At 43.8% G+C, this 18,514-nt stretch overlaps 1 protein-coding gene across 2 annotated transcripts in view; it reads right to left on the bottom strand.

The window, feature by feature from the left end:
- The window catches only part of LOC126193123 (dihydroxyacetone phosphate acyltransferase), a 114,668-nt gene that overhangs the window by 9,419 nt on the left and 86,735 nt on the right, over positions 1-18,514 (bottom strand). For both annotated transcript variants that reach the window (XM_049932661.1, XM_049932662.1), the window contains exon 14: positions 11,194-11,266. In XM_049932661.1, coding sequence (XP_049788618.1) covers positions 11,194-11,266 — 73 coding nt within the window. The remainder of the gene's footprint in view (positions 1-11,193; positions 11,267-18,514) is intronic.

The raw sequence follows: 18,514 nt of genomic DNA, 5'->3' as shown, positions 1-18,514 counted from the left end.
TCACTGTCTGCTAGATAAAACAAAATAGGCCTTTCTGATATTGCAGCAATTGTAACATACGCCAAATAAGCAAGACTGTTTTGTCACAAATGGTTATTTTTACCTACCTCATTTACATAAGTAAAATGAGAGAATATAATTCATCAAGTACTAATATGAAATGCTTATTAGGCCTACAACAAGAAAAACATTTTTTGTTAGGAAATAGTTTCAGATTTTATTAATATGCTCCAGGTTCTCCAGCATGAGATCAGAAAGTAGTAGTACAAAAGTTTTATACAAATTTGGAATCGTCATATTCTTCCATATAACTTAGATGTCATATTCTTCCATATAATTTGTGTGATGTCCCTGTTTCTTCTCTGTCCTCATTCTAACGAGCTAATTCTGTAACTATTCCTGCATTGTCGAAACTTATTACTTCACTAACCCTGCCAGAATCACCAGTTTGGTTTAGTTATCCCATGTCTATTCTCCAGTCAGGAACTATTAAGTGTTTGTACAATGCGTTTTCCACGCTGTTCCAAGAATAGAACTTAAGCAGCTGCTAACTGGGGACTGTACAACTGGCCCTTAGTAGTGAAATGATCTGGCAAAAATATTCTGTCAAAGTTTTATTTTCTTGGATACACAGAGACGTTAATATATAATCTTTATTATCTGTTATTCCCATTAGTTGTTTATTTCCACTCTGATAGTCTGACTCTATGGATTTCACAAATAATTATAACAACACTGATCATTCAGAAAAGGGAATCAGCGATCATAAAGCGGTTACTGCATCGATGATTTCAGCCGTAAATAGAAATATTAAAAAAGGTAGGAAGATTTTCCTGTTTAGCAAAAGTGACAAAAAGCAGATTACAGAGTACCTGACGGCTCAACACAAAAGTTTTGTCTCAAGTACAGATAGTGTTGAGGATCAGTGGACAAAGTTCAAAACCATCGTACAATATGCATTAGATGAGTATGTGCCAAGCAAGATCGTAAGAGATGGAAAAGAGCCACCGTGGTACAACAACCGAGTTAGAAAATTGCTGCGGAAGCAAAGGGAACTTCACAGCAAACATAAACATAGCCAAAGCCTTGCAGACAAACAAAAATTACGTGAAGCGAAATGTAGTGTGAGGAGGGCTATGCGAGAGGCGTTCAGTGAATTCGAAAGTAATGTTCTATGTACTGACTTGGCAGAAAATCCTCAGAAATTTTGGTCTTATGTCAAAGCGGTAGGTGGATCAAAACAAAATGTCCAGACACTCTGTGACCAAAATGGTACTGAAACAGAGGATGACAGACTAAAGGTCGAAATACTAAACGTCTTTTTCCAAAGCTGTTTCACAGAGGAAGACTGCACTGTAGTTCCTTCTCTAGATTGTCGCACAGATAACAAAATGGTAGATATCGAAATGGATAACAGAGGGAGAGAGAAACAATTAAAATCGCTCAAACGAGGAAAGGCCACTGGACCTGAAGGGATACCAGTTCGATTTTACACAGAGTATGCGAAGGAACTTGCCCCCCTCCTTGCAGCGGTGTACCGTAGGTCTCTAGAAGAGCGTAGAGTTCCAAAGGATTGGAAAAGGGCACAGGTCATCCCCGTTTTCAAGAAGGGATGTCGAACAGATGTGCAGAACTATAGACCTATATCTCTAACGTCGATCAGCTGTAGAATTTTGGAACACGCATTATGTTCGAGTATAATGACTTTTCTGGAGACTAGAAATCTACTCTGTAGGAATCAGCGTGGATTTCGAAAAAGACTGTCGTGTGAAACACAGCTCGCACTATTCGTCCACGAGACTCAGAGGGCCATAAGACACGGGTTCACAGGTAGATGCCGTGTTTCTTGACTTCCGCAAGGCGTTCAATACAGTTCCCCACAGTCGTTCAATGAACAAAGTAAGAGCATATGGACTATCAGATCAATTGTGTGATTGGATTGAAGAGTTCCTAGATAACAGAACGCAGCATGTCATTCTCAGTGGAGAGAAGTCTTCCGAAGTAATAGTGAATTCAGGTGTGCCGCAGGGGAGTGTCATAGGACTGTTGCTATTCACAATATACATAAATGACCTTGTGGATGACATCAGAAGTTTACTGAGGCTTTTTGCAGATGATGCTGTGGTTTATCGAAAGGTTGTAACAATGGAAAATTGTACTGAAATGCAGGAGGATCTGCAGCGAATTGACGCATGGTGCAGGGAATGGCAATTGAATCTCAATGTAGACAAGTGTAATGTGCTGCGAATACATAGAAAGATAGATCCCTTATTATTTAGCTACAAAATAGCAAGTCAGCAACTGGAAGCAGTTAATTCCATAAATTATCTGGGAGTATGCATTAGGAGTGATTTAAAATGGAATGATCATATAAAGTTGATCGTTGGTAAAGCAGATGCCAGACTGAGATTCATTGGAAGAATCCTAAGGAAATGCAATCCGATAACAAAGGAAGTAGGTTACAGTACGCTTGTTCGCCCACTGCTTGAATACTGCTCAGCAGTGTGGGTTGGTTGGTTGGTTTGTGGGATTAAAGGGACCAGACTGTGATGGTCATCGGTCCCTTTTTCCAAAAAATTAAAACCGCCCAAAGAGAATAAAAAACGAACAGCAGGAAAGACGTCAGATGACACAGGACGAGAAAGACTCCGACAGAGATCAGACAAAACAAATTAAAACACACAGTGTGTGACGGTGGTTGGCCGACCATAGAGAAAAAAAAAAGAGGAAAAGCCAACCACCAAGAACACATTAAAAACTCAGTTTAAAATCAGAGGCTAAAAGCCAGAATCAACCCTAAAAAACATAAACACTCAGATTAAACTATAAAAAACCCCTGCCCGAATAAAACGCAAAACTAAGTCCACCATGGCAGAGTCATCTAGTAAAAGGGCAGGGAGCATATCAGGCAGCGCAAATGTCTGCCTGAGCACAGTTAAAAGCGGACAAGTTAATAAAATGTACACCACCGTCAAAACCGCCCCACAGCGACAAAGAGGCGGGTCCTCACGACGCAATAAATAACTGTGAGACAGTCGGGTGTGGCCAATGCGGAGCCGACAAAGAACAACTGAATCTCTGCGAGTGGCTCGCATGGATGACTGCCACACATGCGTCGTCGCCTTGAGAGAACGGAGTTTGTTTGGCGTGGGCAGATTGCGCCATTCAGTGTCCCAAAGCGAGAGAACTTCGTGGCGGAAGACTGCCCGCAAATCAGTCTCTGGGAGGCCAATGTCCAGGGTGGGTTCACTGGTGGCATGTTTGGCCAGGCGGTCAACATGTTCATTACCCGGGATACCGACGTGACCGGGGCTCCACACAAAGACCACAGTGCGGCCGCAACGCCCAAGAGTATGCAGGGACTCATGGATAGCCATCACCAGACGAGAACGAGGAAAACACTGGTCGAGAGCTCGTAAACCGCTCAGGGAATCGCTACAGATAACAAAGGACTCACCTGAGCAGGAGCGGATATACTCTAGGGCACGAAAGATGGCGACCAGCTCAGCAGTGTAAATGCTGCAGCCATCCGGCAAGGAACGTTGTTCGGAATGGTCCCCTAGAGCTAGCGCATACCCGACACGACCAGCAACCATCGAACCGTCAGTGTAAACAATTCCAGAGCCCTGATACGTGGCCAGGATGGAATAAAAGCGGCGGCAGAAGGCCTCTGGAGGGACTGAGTCCTTCGAGCCCTGTGCCAAGTCGAACTGAAGGCAAGGGCGAGGAACACACCACGGGGGTGTACGCAGAGGTGCCCGGGAAGGAGGTGGAACAGGGAAAAACCCAAGCCCGGAGAGAAGCTCCTTGACGCGTACGGCGATCGGACAACCTGACCGGGGCCGACGGTCTGGCAGATGGACGACTGACTGCGGGAACAGGACACGGTAATTTGGATGCCCGGGCAAGCTAACAACATGGGCAGCATAAGCAGCCAATAATTGTTGGCGTCGTAACCGCAGTGGAGGGACACCTGCCTCCACTAGTATGCTGTCCACAGGGCTGGTGCGGAAAGCACCAGTGGCAAGGCGTATCCCGCTATGGAGGATTGGGTCCAGCACCCGCAACGCAGATGGGGAAGCTGAGCCATAAGCCAGGCTCCCATAATCCAGACGAGACTGGATTAACGCCTGGTGGAGCCGGAACAGGGTCGATTGGTCGGCACCCCAGTGGGTGTGGCTCAAACATCGCAGAGCATTGAGATGCCGCCAACACGCCTGTTTGAGCTGCTGGATATGAGGCAGCCAAGTCAACCGGGCATTGAAAGCCACCTCCAAAAACCTGTGTGATTCCACCACTGAAAGAAGTTCGCCATTAAGAGAAAGCTGCGGCTCCGGGTGGACAGTACGTCGCCGGCAGAAATGCATAACGCAGGTCTTGGCTGCCGAAAACTGGATCCCATGAGCTACAGCCCAAGACTGCGCCTTGCGGATAGCGCCCTGTAGCTGATGTTCAACAGCTGCAATGCCAGTAGTGCTGTAGTAAAGGCAGAAGTCGTCAGCATACAGGGAAGCGGAGACAGAATTTCCCACGGCCGCAGCGAGCCCGTTAATGGCCATTAAAAACAGGCAGACACTTTAAACAGAACCCTGTGGCACACCGTTCTCCTGGACGTGGGAGGAACTATACGAGGCCGCGACTTGCACGCGGAAGGTACGATACGACAGAAAATTGCGGATAAAAATCGGCAGAGGACCCCGAAGACCCCATCCATGAAGCGTAGAAAGGATGTGATGACGCCATGTCGTATCGTACGCCTTCCGCATGTCGAAAAAGACAGCGACCAGGTGCTGACAGTGGGCAAAGGCAGTACAGATGGCCGACTCCAGGCTCACCAGATTGTTGGTGGCGGAGCGGCCTTTACGGAACCCACCCTGAGACGGAGCCAGAAGGCCCCGAGACTCCAGTACCCAATTCAAGCGCCGGCTCACCATCCGTTCAAGCAACTTGCAAAGAACGTTGGTGAGGCTAATTGGACGGCAGCTGTCCACCTCCAGAGGGTTCTTTCCAGGTTTCAAAACGGGGATGACAATGCTTTCCCGCCATTGCAACGGAAACTCCCCCTCGACCCAAAGATGGTTGTAAAGATCGAGGAGGCGCCGCTGGCAGTCCACTGAAAGGTGCTTCAGCATCTGACAGTGAATGCCTTCTGGCCCAGGAGCGGTATCAGGGCAAGTGGCTAGGGCACTGCGAAATTCCCACTCACTGAATGGAGCATTGTAAGATTCTGGGTGGTGGGTGTGAAACGAAAGGCTCCGACGTTCCATCCGCTCTTTAATGGCGGAAGGCCAGTGGGTAATTGGAAGAAGCGGAACTAAGAGCAAAATGCTCTGCCAAGCTGTTGGCAATTTCGCCGGAGTCTGTACAAACTGCTCCATTCAGTGAGAGTGCAGGGACGCTGACAGGGGTCCGATAGCCATAGAGGCGTCGGATCTTGGCCCAGACCTGCGATGGAGAGACATGGAGGCCAATGGTGGACACATACCGTTCCCAGCACTCCTGCTTGCTTTGGCGGATAAGGCGGCGGGCCCGCGCACGCAGCCGTTTGAAGGTGATGAGGTGTTCAATGCAGGGATGTCGCTTGTGATGCTGTAGCGCCCGCCGGCGATCTTTAATAGCTGCAGCGATCTCAGGGGACCACCAAGGCACAGTCCGCCGCCGAGGGGACCCAGAGGAACGGGGAATGGCAGATTCGGCGGCAGTAACGATGCCGGTGGTGATCGATTGAACCACCGCATCAATGTCGTCACTAGAGAGAGGCTCAATAGCAGCAGTGGAGGAGAACAAGTCCCAGTCAGCCTTATTCATAGCCCATCTGCTAGGGCGCCCAGAAGAGTGACGCCGTGGTAGTGACAGAAAGATCGGAAAGTGGTCACTACCACACAGGTCATCATGCACACTCCATTGGACAGACGATAAGAGGCTAGGGCTACAGTATTGAAAGGTCAATGGCGGAGTATGTGCCATGCGCCACACTGAAGTGTGTGAAGGCACCATCATTTAAAATCGAGAGATCGAGCTGCGACAATAAATGCTCAACGGTGGCGCCTCGACCTGTTGCCACTGACCCACCCCACAGAGGGATATGGGCGTTGAAGTCGCCCAATAGCAAGAAAGGTGGCAGCAATTGGGCTATCAGCGCAGCCAGGACATGCTGCGAGACATCACCATCCGGTGGAAGGTAAAGACTGCAGACGGTAACAGCCTGTGGCGTCCACACCCGAACAGCGACAGCCTCTAAAGGTGTTTGGAGAGGGACAGACTCGCTGTGCAGAGTGTGAAGGACATAGAGGCAGACGCCACCAGACACCCTTTCATATGCTGCCCGGTTCTTATAATAACCCCGATAGCCACGGAGGGCGGGGGTTCGCATTGCTGGAAACCAAGTTTCCTGAAGAGCAATGCAGAAGAAAGGGTGAAGGCTGATAAGTTGGCAGAGCTCAGCTAGATGGTGGAAGAAACCGCTGCAGTTCCACTGGAGGATGGTATTGTCCACTGCGGAGAAAGGCGTGACGGGACTGGGAAGGCAGATTACGCCGCTGGGTCACCTGCTGCCTCCGATGGAGCACCCGTGCAAGTGCTATCCATTGCGTCTGAGGGATCGGCGAGATCGAGGTCCTCAGCGGACGCAAGGATCTCCACCTCATCCTCAGACGCAGAGCTTTTAGGTAGCGGTGGAGTAGGTGCCACCGCAGGTGTCTTGGACTTACGGGTCTTCAAAGTCATTTTCTCTCGCTGTTCCTTTGGTTGCCGTTGTTGAGAGGGCTTATCGGAGTCAGTCTCTGGGACCGAAGAGGATCGTGAAGCCCGTCGACCAGGGACCTGTGGCTTCTTCAGCCACTGGTTGGTGTCTGCTGTGCCGCTGGTAGGAACCTGGGAAGGGAGTGACCCAAGGGATCCCTTCCGAGCGAGAGAAGCCGAAGAAGACTTACGCTTCTCCGGCTTAGAAGTGGGGACTGGTGTCCCCGGTGGTTTAGTGGGTGCTGCTCCTGAGGTAGATGGTGTGGGAGCAACAGCGAGAGAAGGGGCCCCCATCGTCAAGGGGGCAGGTGAGGTCCTCTGACTCTGAGAGCTGACTGTATACCTTGCAGCTGAAGGAGCTGGAGCAGGAGTGACAGTGGAGGCATAAGATGACATCATGTGCACGGGATGTAGCCGTTCAAATTTCCGCTTAGCCTCAGTGTAAGTCAGTCGGTCCAGGGTCTTATATTCCATGATTTTGCGTTCTTTCTGTAAGATACTGCAGTCCGGCGAGCAAGGGGAATGAGGCTCTCCACAGTTGACACAGACGGGAGGCGGAGCACATGGAGTATCGGGATGAGATGGGCGTCCACAATCTCGACATGTGAGGCTAGAAGTACAGCGAGAGGACATGTGACCGAACTTCCAGCACTTAAAGCACCGCATCGGGGGAGGGATATAGGGTTTGACGTCACACCGGTAGACCATCACCTTGACCTTCTCTGGTAAGGTATCACCTTCGAAGGCCAAGATGAAGGCACCGGTAGCTACCTGATTGTCCCTCGGACCCCGATGAACACGCCGGACGAAATGTACACCTCGGCGCTCTAAATTGGCGCGCAGCTCGTCATCAGACTGCAAAAGGAGGTCCCTATGGAAAATAACAGCCTGGACCATATTTAAACTCTTATGTGGGGTGATGGTAACGTGAACATCCCCCAACTTGTCACAAGCAAGTAACCTGCGTGACTGGGCAGAGGATGCTGTTTTTATCAAAACTGACCCAGAGCGCATTTTGGACACAAGCCCTCCACCTCCCCAAACTTGTCCTCTAAATGCTCTACAAAGAACTGAGGCTTCATGGATAGAAACGAGTCACCATCAGCTCTGGTACAGACGAGATACCTGGGCGAATACACGTCACTGTCATTCATTGCCTTTCATTCCTCCCATGGATTGGCCAGGGATGGGAACGATTTGGGGTCATAAATGTTAGCTTTAAAATGAGCCCTCAAACGCTTAAAGACTGCTGGTGGCTGGCCGCCAGCGAGAGATGATGTACCACGCTTCATTGAGGGTCATCCGCCCTGATGCCACCTACTCCGACCAAGGGCCCTCCCCACGGGCGCCACCCAGCCGCAGCAATAGCCACCTGGCAGGATGGCCATTGCCGGGAGTCCTGATGCCCCAGGGAGATGGGCATCTACTCCTTGGCATACATGGGGAGTTAACGGCGCAGGCATCAGTAGAGCGATCCCTGTGTTGTCAGGGGGCTACAACCAACAGGGTACATGGCGGCCCCACGACAACGGACTGGCTACCGTGCTGGATCTTAGGTGCAAAAATGTCCAAGGTCGTCGTCGCAGGTAAAAGGAAAATGCAGAGTGCAGCGTGATAATCGCACCCAGGGACGTATCCTCGCCCAAGAGATGGAAAACGAGCGGGACACTATTGCAACGACGAATAAGCCGGCTAAAGGTGTCAATGCACGACGGATACAGTGCACCATGTAAGGCGCCCTTCCCCAATTGGCTCGCTCTTCAGAATAATTTATAAAGATGGAGGTCAAACCCGAGAGGGGACCATTACATAAGACCGAAACATTTGAGACTCCTTTTAGTCGCCTCTTATGACAGGCAGGAATACCGCGGGCCTATTCTAACCCCCGAACCCGCAGGGGGGGCAGTGTGGGATCTGTACCAGATAGGGTTGATAGAAGAGATAGAAAAGATCCAACAGAGAGCAGCGCGCTTCATTACAGGATCATTTAGTAATCGTGAAAGCGTTACGGATATGATAGATGAACTCCAGAGGAAGATTCTGCAGGAGAGACACTCAGTAGCACGGTACGGGCTTTTGTTAAAGTTTCGAGAACATACCTTCACCAAAGAGTCAAGCAGTATATTGCTCCCTCCTACGTATATCTCGCGAAGAGACCATGATGATAAAATCACAGAGATTAGAGCCCACACAGAAGCATACCGACAATCCTTCTTTCCACGAACAATACGAGACTGGAATAGAAGGGAGAACCGATAGAGGTACTCAAGGTACCCTCCGCCACACACCGTCAGGTGGCTTGCGGAGTATGGATGTAGATGTAGATTTGCACACCCAGTCGACCACACAAACAAACAGTGATTGGCATTCACCTGTTCAGGTTTATTTTGCCCAGCTTGTGTAGCCCCATCCCCTTTTGTCTGCAGAAAAGTTTTGTATTTCTAGATGCAATGGGGATTCCCCTGTCAGAGACATCATGTACACATTCAAAAATCAACTTATGATTCATTCAGAAATCAACTTAGAATGTGCTCAAAAATCAACAGGGATGCATTTCAAAATCATATGAATAATCATTAGACCAATGTGCACTAGATGCTAGGCACTTTGTGAAACAATGCTTTTTCCTTCAAGAATATGAATCTGGTGCCCCATGAAATTGATGAAATTGCTGCCCGGGTCATATATCCCAGTTTGTTGCCCCCCCCCCCCATAGATCCGGGCCTGCAAGTAATGGTGATCCATGGCCATCCTGTGCTACATCTGTTACATCTTCTATGTATTCTTTTCAATAAACTGATAGTTCATTACTGTGAGGGATTAAACCTTATGAGGCTGGTCTTACACATCTTTCGCTATACACATACTGATTTGTTATTCCATAGTCTCTCTAGCTTATCAGCTTCATGACCAGCTTCTTAAACAAATACACCCCTCGTGCAGCAGACAAAAGTCAAACCAAATAATTTTCATTGTCAATGATTCCCATTTCACAGAATTTTGGCAGCACTAGAAATGATTCTAACTAGTGGGCCGATCTCTCGTAGACACTACTGGAGGAGTCCAAGTCTTACATGGATCCACTTGGCAGAACAAACCACCTCCAGTATTAACCAACTATGGTCTCATTATCTATGATAAATGTCACCAAGTAAACTTTGGTGAATTTGTCATTGCATTCTGTTGCCAGGAAATTCACATTGCAGCTACACAGAGCATTTCTGTGAGGGTTTACTTTTTTATGTTTATGTTTCTTAATATTATGCCACATATCAATTCAGTTGGATTCACTTCTGAATTATATGGAGGGAGGGAGGGTAGTGATTTTGGGGGAACTCATAAGAAACTGCAGATCATTATCTATAAGTTAGACAACAAGTTTTGATTTAGTTCCATATTAATGGATATCTATCATCAATACATCTTATTTCCTTTCCAAAACAACCGTGATGGTTGAATTTCATGACAAATGCTGAGGACCATCTCCCTTCCTCCCATGATAGCTGTTAAAGTAGCTTTCGGTGAAACACAGATATACTTTTAAATCTGTAACTTATTAATGGTCTCCTGTTTACATTCTGTTCAGGCCACTCAGCAGTAAAGGAATGAAGTCAAGTCTTATTCTACTGGCATTTTGCGAACTTGCCAAGTGTTTCAATTGAGTACATCTTAAAATGTTACTTGGGAAACTAATATGTATACTATAATGGTAGCCTCTCACATGTGTTGACTCTTATCTCTATAACTGAAAACTGAAACCCACACTTACGCCACAAGAATAAAATTAAATTCAAATGAGTTAGAACTGATTTAGCCATATCTCAATAAGAAATCGCCTGAAATACAAACTGAAATCTTTATTAATAATGAAACCGGAACAACTTCTTTGGACTCACATTTAGGAGGATGAAGGTTCAAACCAGCGTCTGGCCATCCTGATTTAGGTTTTCTGCGATTTAAGGAAATCACTTCAGGCAAATGCCAGGATGATTCCTTTGCAAGGACATGGCCGACTTCCTTCCCCATCCTTCCCTAACACAATGGGACTGATGACCTCACTGTTTGGTCCCCTCCCCCCAAATCAACCAACCAATAACTTCTTTAAAGAGAGAATTCTGTATTGATGTTTACAACACAGGTTTGTTGCATTACTTTTTGTTTTGCAAGCTTTTGTTGACCTGTCTGTACATGCGACATTGTTGTTCTTGAATTAGTTCAAGTCTGAGGGAGAAGAGGCAAGATTTAGCTGTGTTTTCAAAAGTGAGTACCATAAGCCTATGAAACACTTTTTCTTTACAAACACAATACACTTTTGAAATCATATGCATTTTCACTAGTATGTAACTGTATTCTATGAGGTGCAGTTGCAAAGGTAATTTGTAAAAATCTACTATTTTCCCCTTGTGATTTCTTCAGGCAGAAGAAAAGTAACAAAAAATGTGAGATACTCACAATTTTGCTCGTAGCAACTCTGAACCAAAAACACTCATACGATTTTTCACTGGGTTTGGTGAGACAAGTTGACCTGAAAAAAGACAACAGCAAATATAATATACTTTGTTATCCAACATTTCCAGTGTCTAAAAAAATTGGAATATAATAGTACTATGAAGTAATTTGCAAATTTATCAAAAAATGTCACCAAGAGACATTGTTGCAGAAAGGATGGGTTCTTGAGCAGAAAATTACTGATCAGCTAAAATAATTTATTTTGATTACTCATACTTTCTTCAGAGAAAACAGCAACCATATTGTCATTTTTTTTTAATTATACATCTCAGCCTAAGGTCACACATCTGCTATCATTACCAGTTTCAACTTATCAAGTTATCATCAGACGATGGGAATACATTACATACTAACTCATCAACTGGACAGGCTTGGAGAGGCACTCATAATTACTTTGGTAATAAGTTAAACTGGTAATGAGACCACTCGTGTGACCTGAGACTGATATACACATAATTATATTAAAAATACCAACAAATATAAAATAATTTATCCTAGCTCATGTGACATGTCCCAAGTTTGAAGTTAATCATACTTTTCATTTTTGCAATTATGCATTAATATCGTAACTAGTCAAACACCATATCCACATGCAAAACAATCTTAACTGGATCTGACAATGAAAAATCAGGATGGAATGTAACAATATTATGAGAAGGAAAGTTGCTACTCACCATACAGTGTGTGTGAGTTGCATTTGCATGTGCGTGTGCGTCTATTGTTGACAAAGGCCATTGGCCAAAAGTTTTAAGTGTGGAAATCTTTTGTTGTGCCTATCTCCAACTCAGCATCTCCGCTATATGGTGAGTGGCAACTTTTCTTCTCATAATATTGTAAATTGAATCTGAGTATTATATTATGAATAGTTTACCAGTTAAGTTCGACTGTAATAAAATGTTCTCCAAGTGATTTTCTCCCTTCCTCATCCAGTTACACACGTACGCGCGCGCGCGTGTGTGTGTGTGTGTGTGTGTGTGTGTGTGTGTGTGTGTGTGTGTGTGTGTGCGTGTGAGAGAGAGAGAGAGAGAGAGAGAGAGAGAGAGAGAGAGAGAGAGAGAGAGAGGGGGGGGGGGGACTAAGAATGATGATTTGATGATTATAAAGTAGGCAGGGAAGGAAGTTGGCCATACCCTTTCAAAGGAATCATCCCATCATTTGCCTGGAGCAATTTAGGGAAATCACGGAAAACCTAAATCAGGATGGTCGGACGCAGGATTGAACCGTCGTCCTCCCCAATGTGAGTCCAGTGTGCTAACCCACTGCGCCACCTCGCTCGGTATTACAAAGTAGAACTGAGGCATTATCAACAATGGGTACAGATATGCTAAACATATACGTGTAGGACAGCACACAAAATCATCAAAAAGGACTAATTTTATTGCATGATGTTCCAATGTTGGTACTTCTGGGACTTTCTGTGTCACAAATTAAATAAATAAAAAACCATTTTGCAACTGAGACTGTCTATCCTTTCCTGAAATCAGTCATAAGTATTAGGGTACACTAAAGTAGGTAGCCGGCATTGCTCATGAAGACAGTCAGCAGGCAGTGGCGGCATATTTAAGCCCCTGCACTTGTCTTAGAACTGATCCATGTAACTGTCTTCTGCGGGCATGAATGTGCAATGTGGGACCAACTGATAGACCAGCTAGTAGACTAGATTGTTTTTGCATTGTAGAACAGGACTTACCATAGATCTTTCTGTTATGAACTGTTTCTCAAGTTCATTACTCACACAGGTATGTGCAAAGTACCAAACACATGTTCGACACAGTTATATGTTCAAGCATGTTGCAATCGGCAGTTGTTTTAAGTTGATATGTTCTTTAATTACTGTGTCCATGGAAACCATTATCACAGACATTATAAAACCCAGAATAATTAACTTCAATACATTATCCTTTGAAATTATTGTCCTTTTTGAAACTCTTGTTAGTCTCAAAATATCACTCAATGAGAAGGAAATACTACCAAGTCTCTGCCACACATGAACTTCATCATGTCTTCTGGGAAGTGAGCTTTATGTCTGTATTGGAAATGAAGAGAATCATGGGTAGGTGGCACATTCTGCTAGGTAAGCGATTTTTAAGAAGTGCCCACCAATCACAGGATTGCCATCGCCGCACACTGCCTACTTTTGATATTACTGTTCACTACTGGCTGTTTTACAGTTTTTTTTTTCTTGTAGAGAAGATATAAAATGTAGATTGGCAATGGCAAGAAAAGCGTTTCTGAAGAAGAGAAATTTGTTAACATCGAGTATAGATTTAGGTGTCAGGAAGTCGTTTCTGAAAGTATCTGTATGGAGTGTAGCCACGTATGGAAGTGAAACATGGACGATAAATAGTTTGGACAAGAAGAGAATAGAAGCTTTCGAAATGTGGTGCTACAGAAGAATACTGAAGATTATATGGGTAGATCACATAACTAATGAGGAGATATTGAATAGAATTGGGGAGAAGAGGAGTTTGTGGCACAACTTGACAAGAAGACGGGACCGGTTGGTAGGACATGTTCTGAGACATCATCAAGAGATCACCAATTTAGCATTGGAGGGCAGCGTGGAGGGTAAAAATCATAGAGGGAGACCAAGAGATGAATACACTAAACAGATTCAGAAGGATGTAGGTTGCAGTAAGTACTGGGAGATGAAGAAGCTTGCACAGGATAGGGTAGCATGGAGAGCTGCATCAAACCAGTCTCAGGACTGAAGACCACAACAACAACAGTTTTGCCTCACTCTTAAAATACTATTTATCTCTTATGAATGTTAAGTTCTTTTAAGTGTTGGTGTATTACTCTAATCATCCATTTTCCAAGATAGCATTAGGCACCCCCACCCCTTCCTTTCCCCTGCAAGCACCAGTATGTGTCCTTGTCTCTTGCTGATGCCCACTCACTCCAAAGTTCTTGATCTTCTGGATGTTCACTTCTGAGAATCTGCATGTCAAGACACTCATGGATGACATAGGAACTGAAACTGAGGGCAGCAGTGCAAATGCACAAATGCTGAATTCCGTTAAAAAAGAAAATCCAGGAGTTCTGTGCAAGTTTAATTGTTGTGCCACCACAACAATGAGTTACATGGATATTAGTGTCGTTAAGAGACAGCTGACAAAAGTAAAATTTAATAAAGCTCCAGATCTTATTGGAATACATATTAGAGTCCATACAGGATTTGCACTTGAGTTAGATCTTCATTTAACTATAATATACTGTAGATCCCTCAAACAAAAAACTGTGCCCAGTAGTTGGAAGAAAGCACAGTACACATCTATTTGCACAAAGAGTAGCTGAAGTGATCTGCAAAACTACAATTCAGTATCTTACACATCAACTTTTTGTGGAATATGAGAGCATACTTTGAACTCAAACATAATGAGATATCTCGAACAGAATGATCTCCCCTGTTGCTATCAACGTAGATTCCAAAAACGCTGGTAATGTGAACGCCAACTCACACTTTTCTCACTTGACATCATGAAAGTCATGGATCAAGGTAGTCTAGCTAGATGTAGTATTTCTTGATTTCCAAAAAGCATTTGACTAAAAATCACAACAACACGTATTAAAGAAACATAGGGTATCAAATGAAGTTTGTGCAGGGATGGTTTCTTGGTAGGGTGGATGTTATCTTTGATTTAGATTCATTTGTAGATGGGGAAGCAACTTCAGGCTTCTCCAGGAAAGTGTATTCAGACTTTTCCTGTTCACATAGTATATTAATAACTTGGCACACAGTATTAGTAGTAACCTCAGACTTTCAGTAGACAGTGAGAGATTTTGCAGTTTTCTTTAAATATTCAAAAATGAAAAATTCTATACTTCGAAAACCGAATGAACACATAGTGTCCTATGACTACAAAATTTATGAGTCACAACTTGAAGCAGTCATCTCATAAATACCAGGGCCCAAAAATTGGTAGGGATATGAAATGGAATGATCAGATAGTCTCATTCATAGATACAGCAGGTGGTAGACTTCCAGCTTTAAATGAGAAATCTAGTAATACACTACAACAACAAACACATCACTCCTGCAGGACTTGTCGAGACAAGATTAGAGTAACTACAATGTGCACACAGGCCTTTAAGGAATCATTCTTGCAGCATTGCCTATGTGAATTGAACAGGAAGTAGTCCTAGCAACTGGTACAGAGGATAGTACTATCTACCATGCACTTCACAGTGATTTTTAGAGTATGTATGAACATTTAGAATGTGTTGCCACAAGAACCAAACAATGAACAAACAACAAGGCATGCTGAATAGCAAAACGATGATGTGAAGACAGCAAGTGCGCCAAATAAACCAACTGATTAATCTTTTTGACATTCAATAATGTTGAAGAAATATGAGGAAAATTATGTGACTGATCTGAACACAACAACATATAATTTTGAAACATGGTAACTGAAAACTTTTTTCAAGTCAAGTATCAGTCAACCTCAATATTATTATACCTTAGAGCGAGGGCACTTTGGTTGGCTTATTGTGAATTTTTATCATCATATTTCACAAGAACATGTGGAACCAATTGTTAGTATATGAACAACTATCTTGAAATCATTCACTGTGTGACATGCTTTCCTTAGTCACCAATGCGCTTGTTTCCAATCACAGCCACGGGAGGTCAAGTGCAGTAATATCACGGCTCAGTGGTATGACAAAAAGACATTAGCACACATGTGGCTAGGCTGCAGAAGTTATTTGTAAACCTAAATGAGGATTTAGTGAAACTAAAGAGAAAAAGTTCTCTGAAAAAAATAGGAATTGGTCAAATTTTGTCCTTGATCAGAAAGAAGTGATAATTTTGAAGATTGTTGGAACAAATACCATGAGAAAATCAGAGTCTGAATTTAACAATACAGGGAAAATGATAAGAGTGCTACTCACTGAAAAGATTACCCTTTGAGTTGTAGATGGAGCTGCCCATGGTAGCAGTCATGTGTGCACGAGGTGTGTTTTCTTTGGGGAAAAAGGCTTTGGCTGAAAGCTATAATTTGTAACAGTCTCTTCATTATGCCTGTCTGCAATGCAATGAGTAATCTTTACGGCGAGTAGCACTCTGTCCTTTTCCTAATATTGTTGATATACCAACGTGGAGTTAACATTGTTAGAGTTTGAATTTACTTACTGTAAATCACTGTACTATTGCAATGTGTGGAAAACAAGGGAAAGAACATTTGTAACATCTGACACATATGCTAGGGAAAGTCAATTACAGATCTCAAATGAATGTACAAAGAAAAACTTTCCTTGTAATAAATCCAAATAAGTAGGTTACTGGGCAGTAGAGTATATTAATTTATAGCGAAAAAGTGTGGGCTCCGACACAAATAAATGTTACTGACACACCAGTGTTACAAAGTATTCCATTCCAAATCAACAATACTTGCCATCAATAAAGAGTGTTGCAAGGTTTAATTTTGTGACAGCTATGTTATGGGAAAAACACTTATAACGTCATTCAGATAACGAGTGAACCACTCTACAGATCAGTCAATGCAGATATCAATGGACCAGTGAGCACAGAGTAGTTTGGAAGGAGTAGTCTGAATATGCACGAAGGTACGTATCTTTTCAATATGGTTTCTGAAAATTTCATAGAATTTTCTTATTAAATTTGAAGTATGTGATGCATTAAATAAAATTTAATTGAAACTCAAAACAATGTCATTAACCAACCAGAGGCATAGAATTTTAATACTAGATAGTCTATTAATTGCTCATAGGTAATGCAACAGACTTACTAATTCCTCCATCCTATACCCATGAACAAAAAGGTTTTCATCTCAGGGCCTTTGGTCGACACTTGTTTGCTGATTTTTCTGACATTTTTCCAGCACAAGTCACTGGCATTGTCAAAGATTCACCTTAAACTGCTGGTCAGATATGTCTGTCAGATATTGCAGGGGCCTTGAGTCCATTGCCCTCATAGTGTGAGGGATGATAGCAGCTGAAAGCATGTAGGTAAAAATCAGCATGGGTGGCTTTCCTGTACATACCACAATGCTGTCTGCTTTGTGCTCAACCAGGATATTCAGAAAGGGGAGTTTGACCACACTCCTTGGTTAATTACTGGCAGAGTGCAGAGTTCATGTATCGGAGGAGCCACTAAAGCCTTTCATGCCCATGTGGCCCCACAAGAAATATGTCATCAATATATCTGAAGAAGTATGTGGTCTTCAACGGAGCTTTTTCCATATCTTTCTCATCGAAGTCCTCTATAAATAAGTTAATCAGTATGGGTGAGAGAGGGTACCCCTTGGTGATGCCGTATGTTTGTTAATAATAATTGCCATTGAAGAGAAAGGATGCAGTCTTTGAATGAAATGTAGTGGGTTTCTGATGAAGCACTGACATTTACCGATGAAGGGACCTCATACTGCCATGAGGTATTTGGCCAGCTGGTATGCAGGTGTGCCTATGTTGCTTACAATAGGCCATCAAGGAACATTTTCTTTATATACTTTAGGTAAGCCATAGAGCCTTGGTTTCCTTCAGCAAGAGCTGGCACAAAAACTCAATGGTCTTCCTTTTTACCCTGTTGGTCAATTCTTTTATTTTTCTGTACTCTGTATCATGGAGTAAGATCTATATTTTTCAATTTTACTCTGACAGTGGAAATAGCACAGTACAATTCCAGTTTTACACAGGCAAAATGACTATTTCAGGATTGTTCTGTTCTTCCCAAATGGCAGCTCTTTCTGCTGTTTGCCTAAGGTTGAATGGCTCTTGTTTTCGTCAATGGCTGCTCGCAGGTGAACACCCAAGAGCAATACAAAAAGGGCCAAATTGTTTCTTAAGTATTGGAGCCACTGAAAAGGAAAATGGATGCCTGCTACTGGCGAAGTAACTCAATTGCTAAAGAGGATACATCCATATCCGATGAGTGTTCTAAGAATGCTAAAGTACCGCATCAACACATAAGCAGTCGATCAAAACTCTTGTTTTAAAACATGATTGGTTGCAATAGGTCATATTTTGGAAGCAAGAATTGATTACAAATAACATGTAGTCCTGCTGCAAGTTATGGTAACACCCAGTCTTTGTTAACTGCAACTGCATACCATAAGATGTTGGCAAAATAATTTTATGTGAAAACAGCTTTCTTGAATCGAATATGTGAAGCAAGAGTACATCTGGAACAACTAGGGTGTTCTGCAGACAATACAGATTGACTGTGTCTCTTAAAATTGAATCTTTATGGGCTCAAGGAAGTACTGCACTGTTGGAACAAATAAGGCGACTGTGCAAAACA

The sequence above is a fragment of the Schistocerca nitens genome, chromosome 1 (genome assembly GCF_023898315.1).
Source record: "Schistocerca nitens isolate TAMUIC-IGC-003100 chromosome 1, iqSchNite1.1, whole genome shotgun sequence".
Classification (NCBI taxonomy): domain Eukaryota; kingdom Metazoa; phylum Arthropoda; class Insecta; order Orthoptera; family Acrididae; genus Schistocerca; species Schistocerca nitens.
Note: the sequence above shows the minus strand (reverse complement) of the source record. Positions and strands in the feature narration are given on the sequence as shown.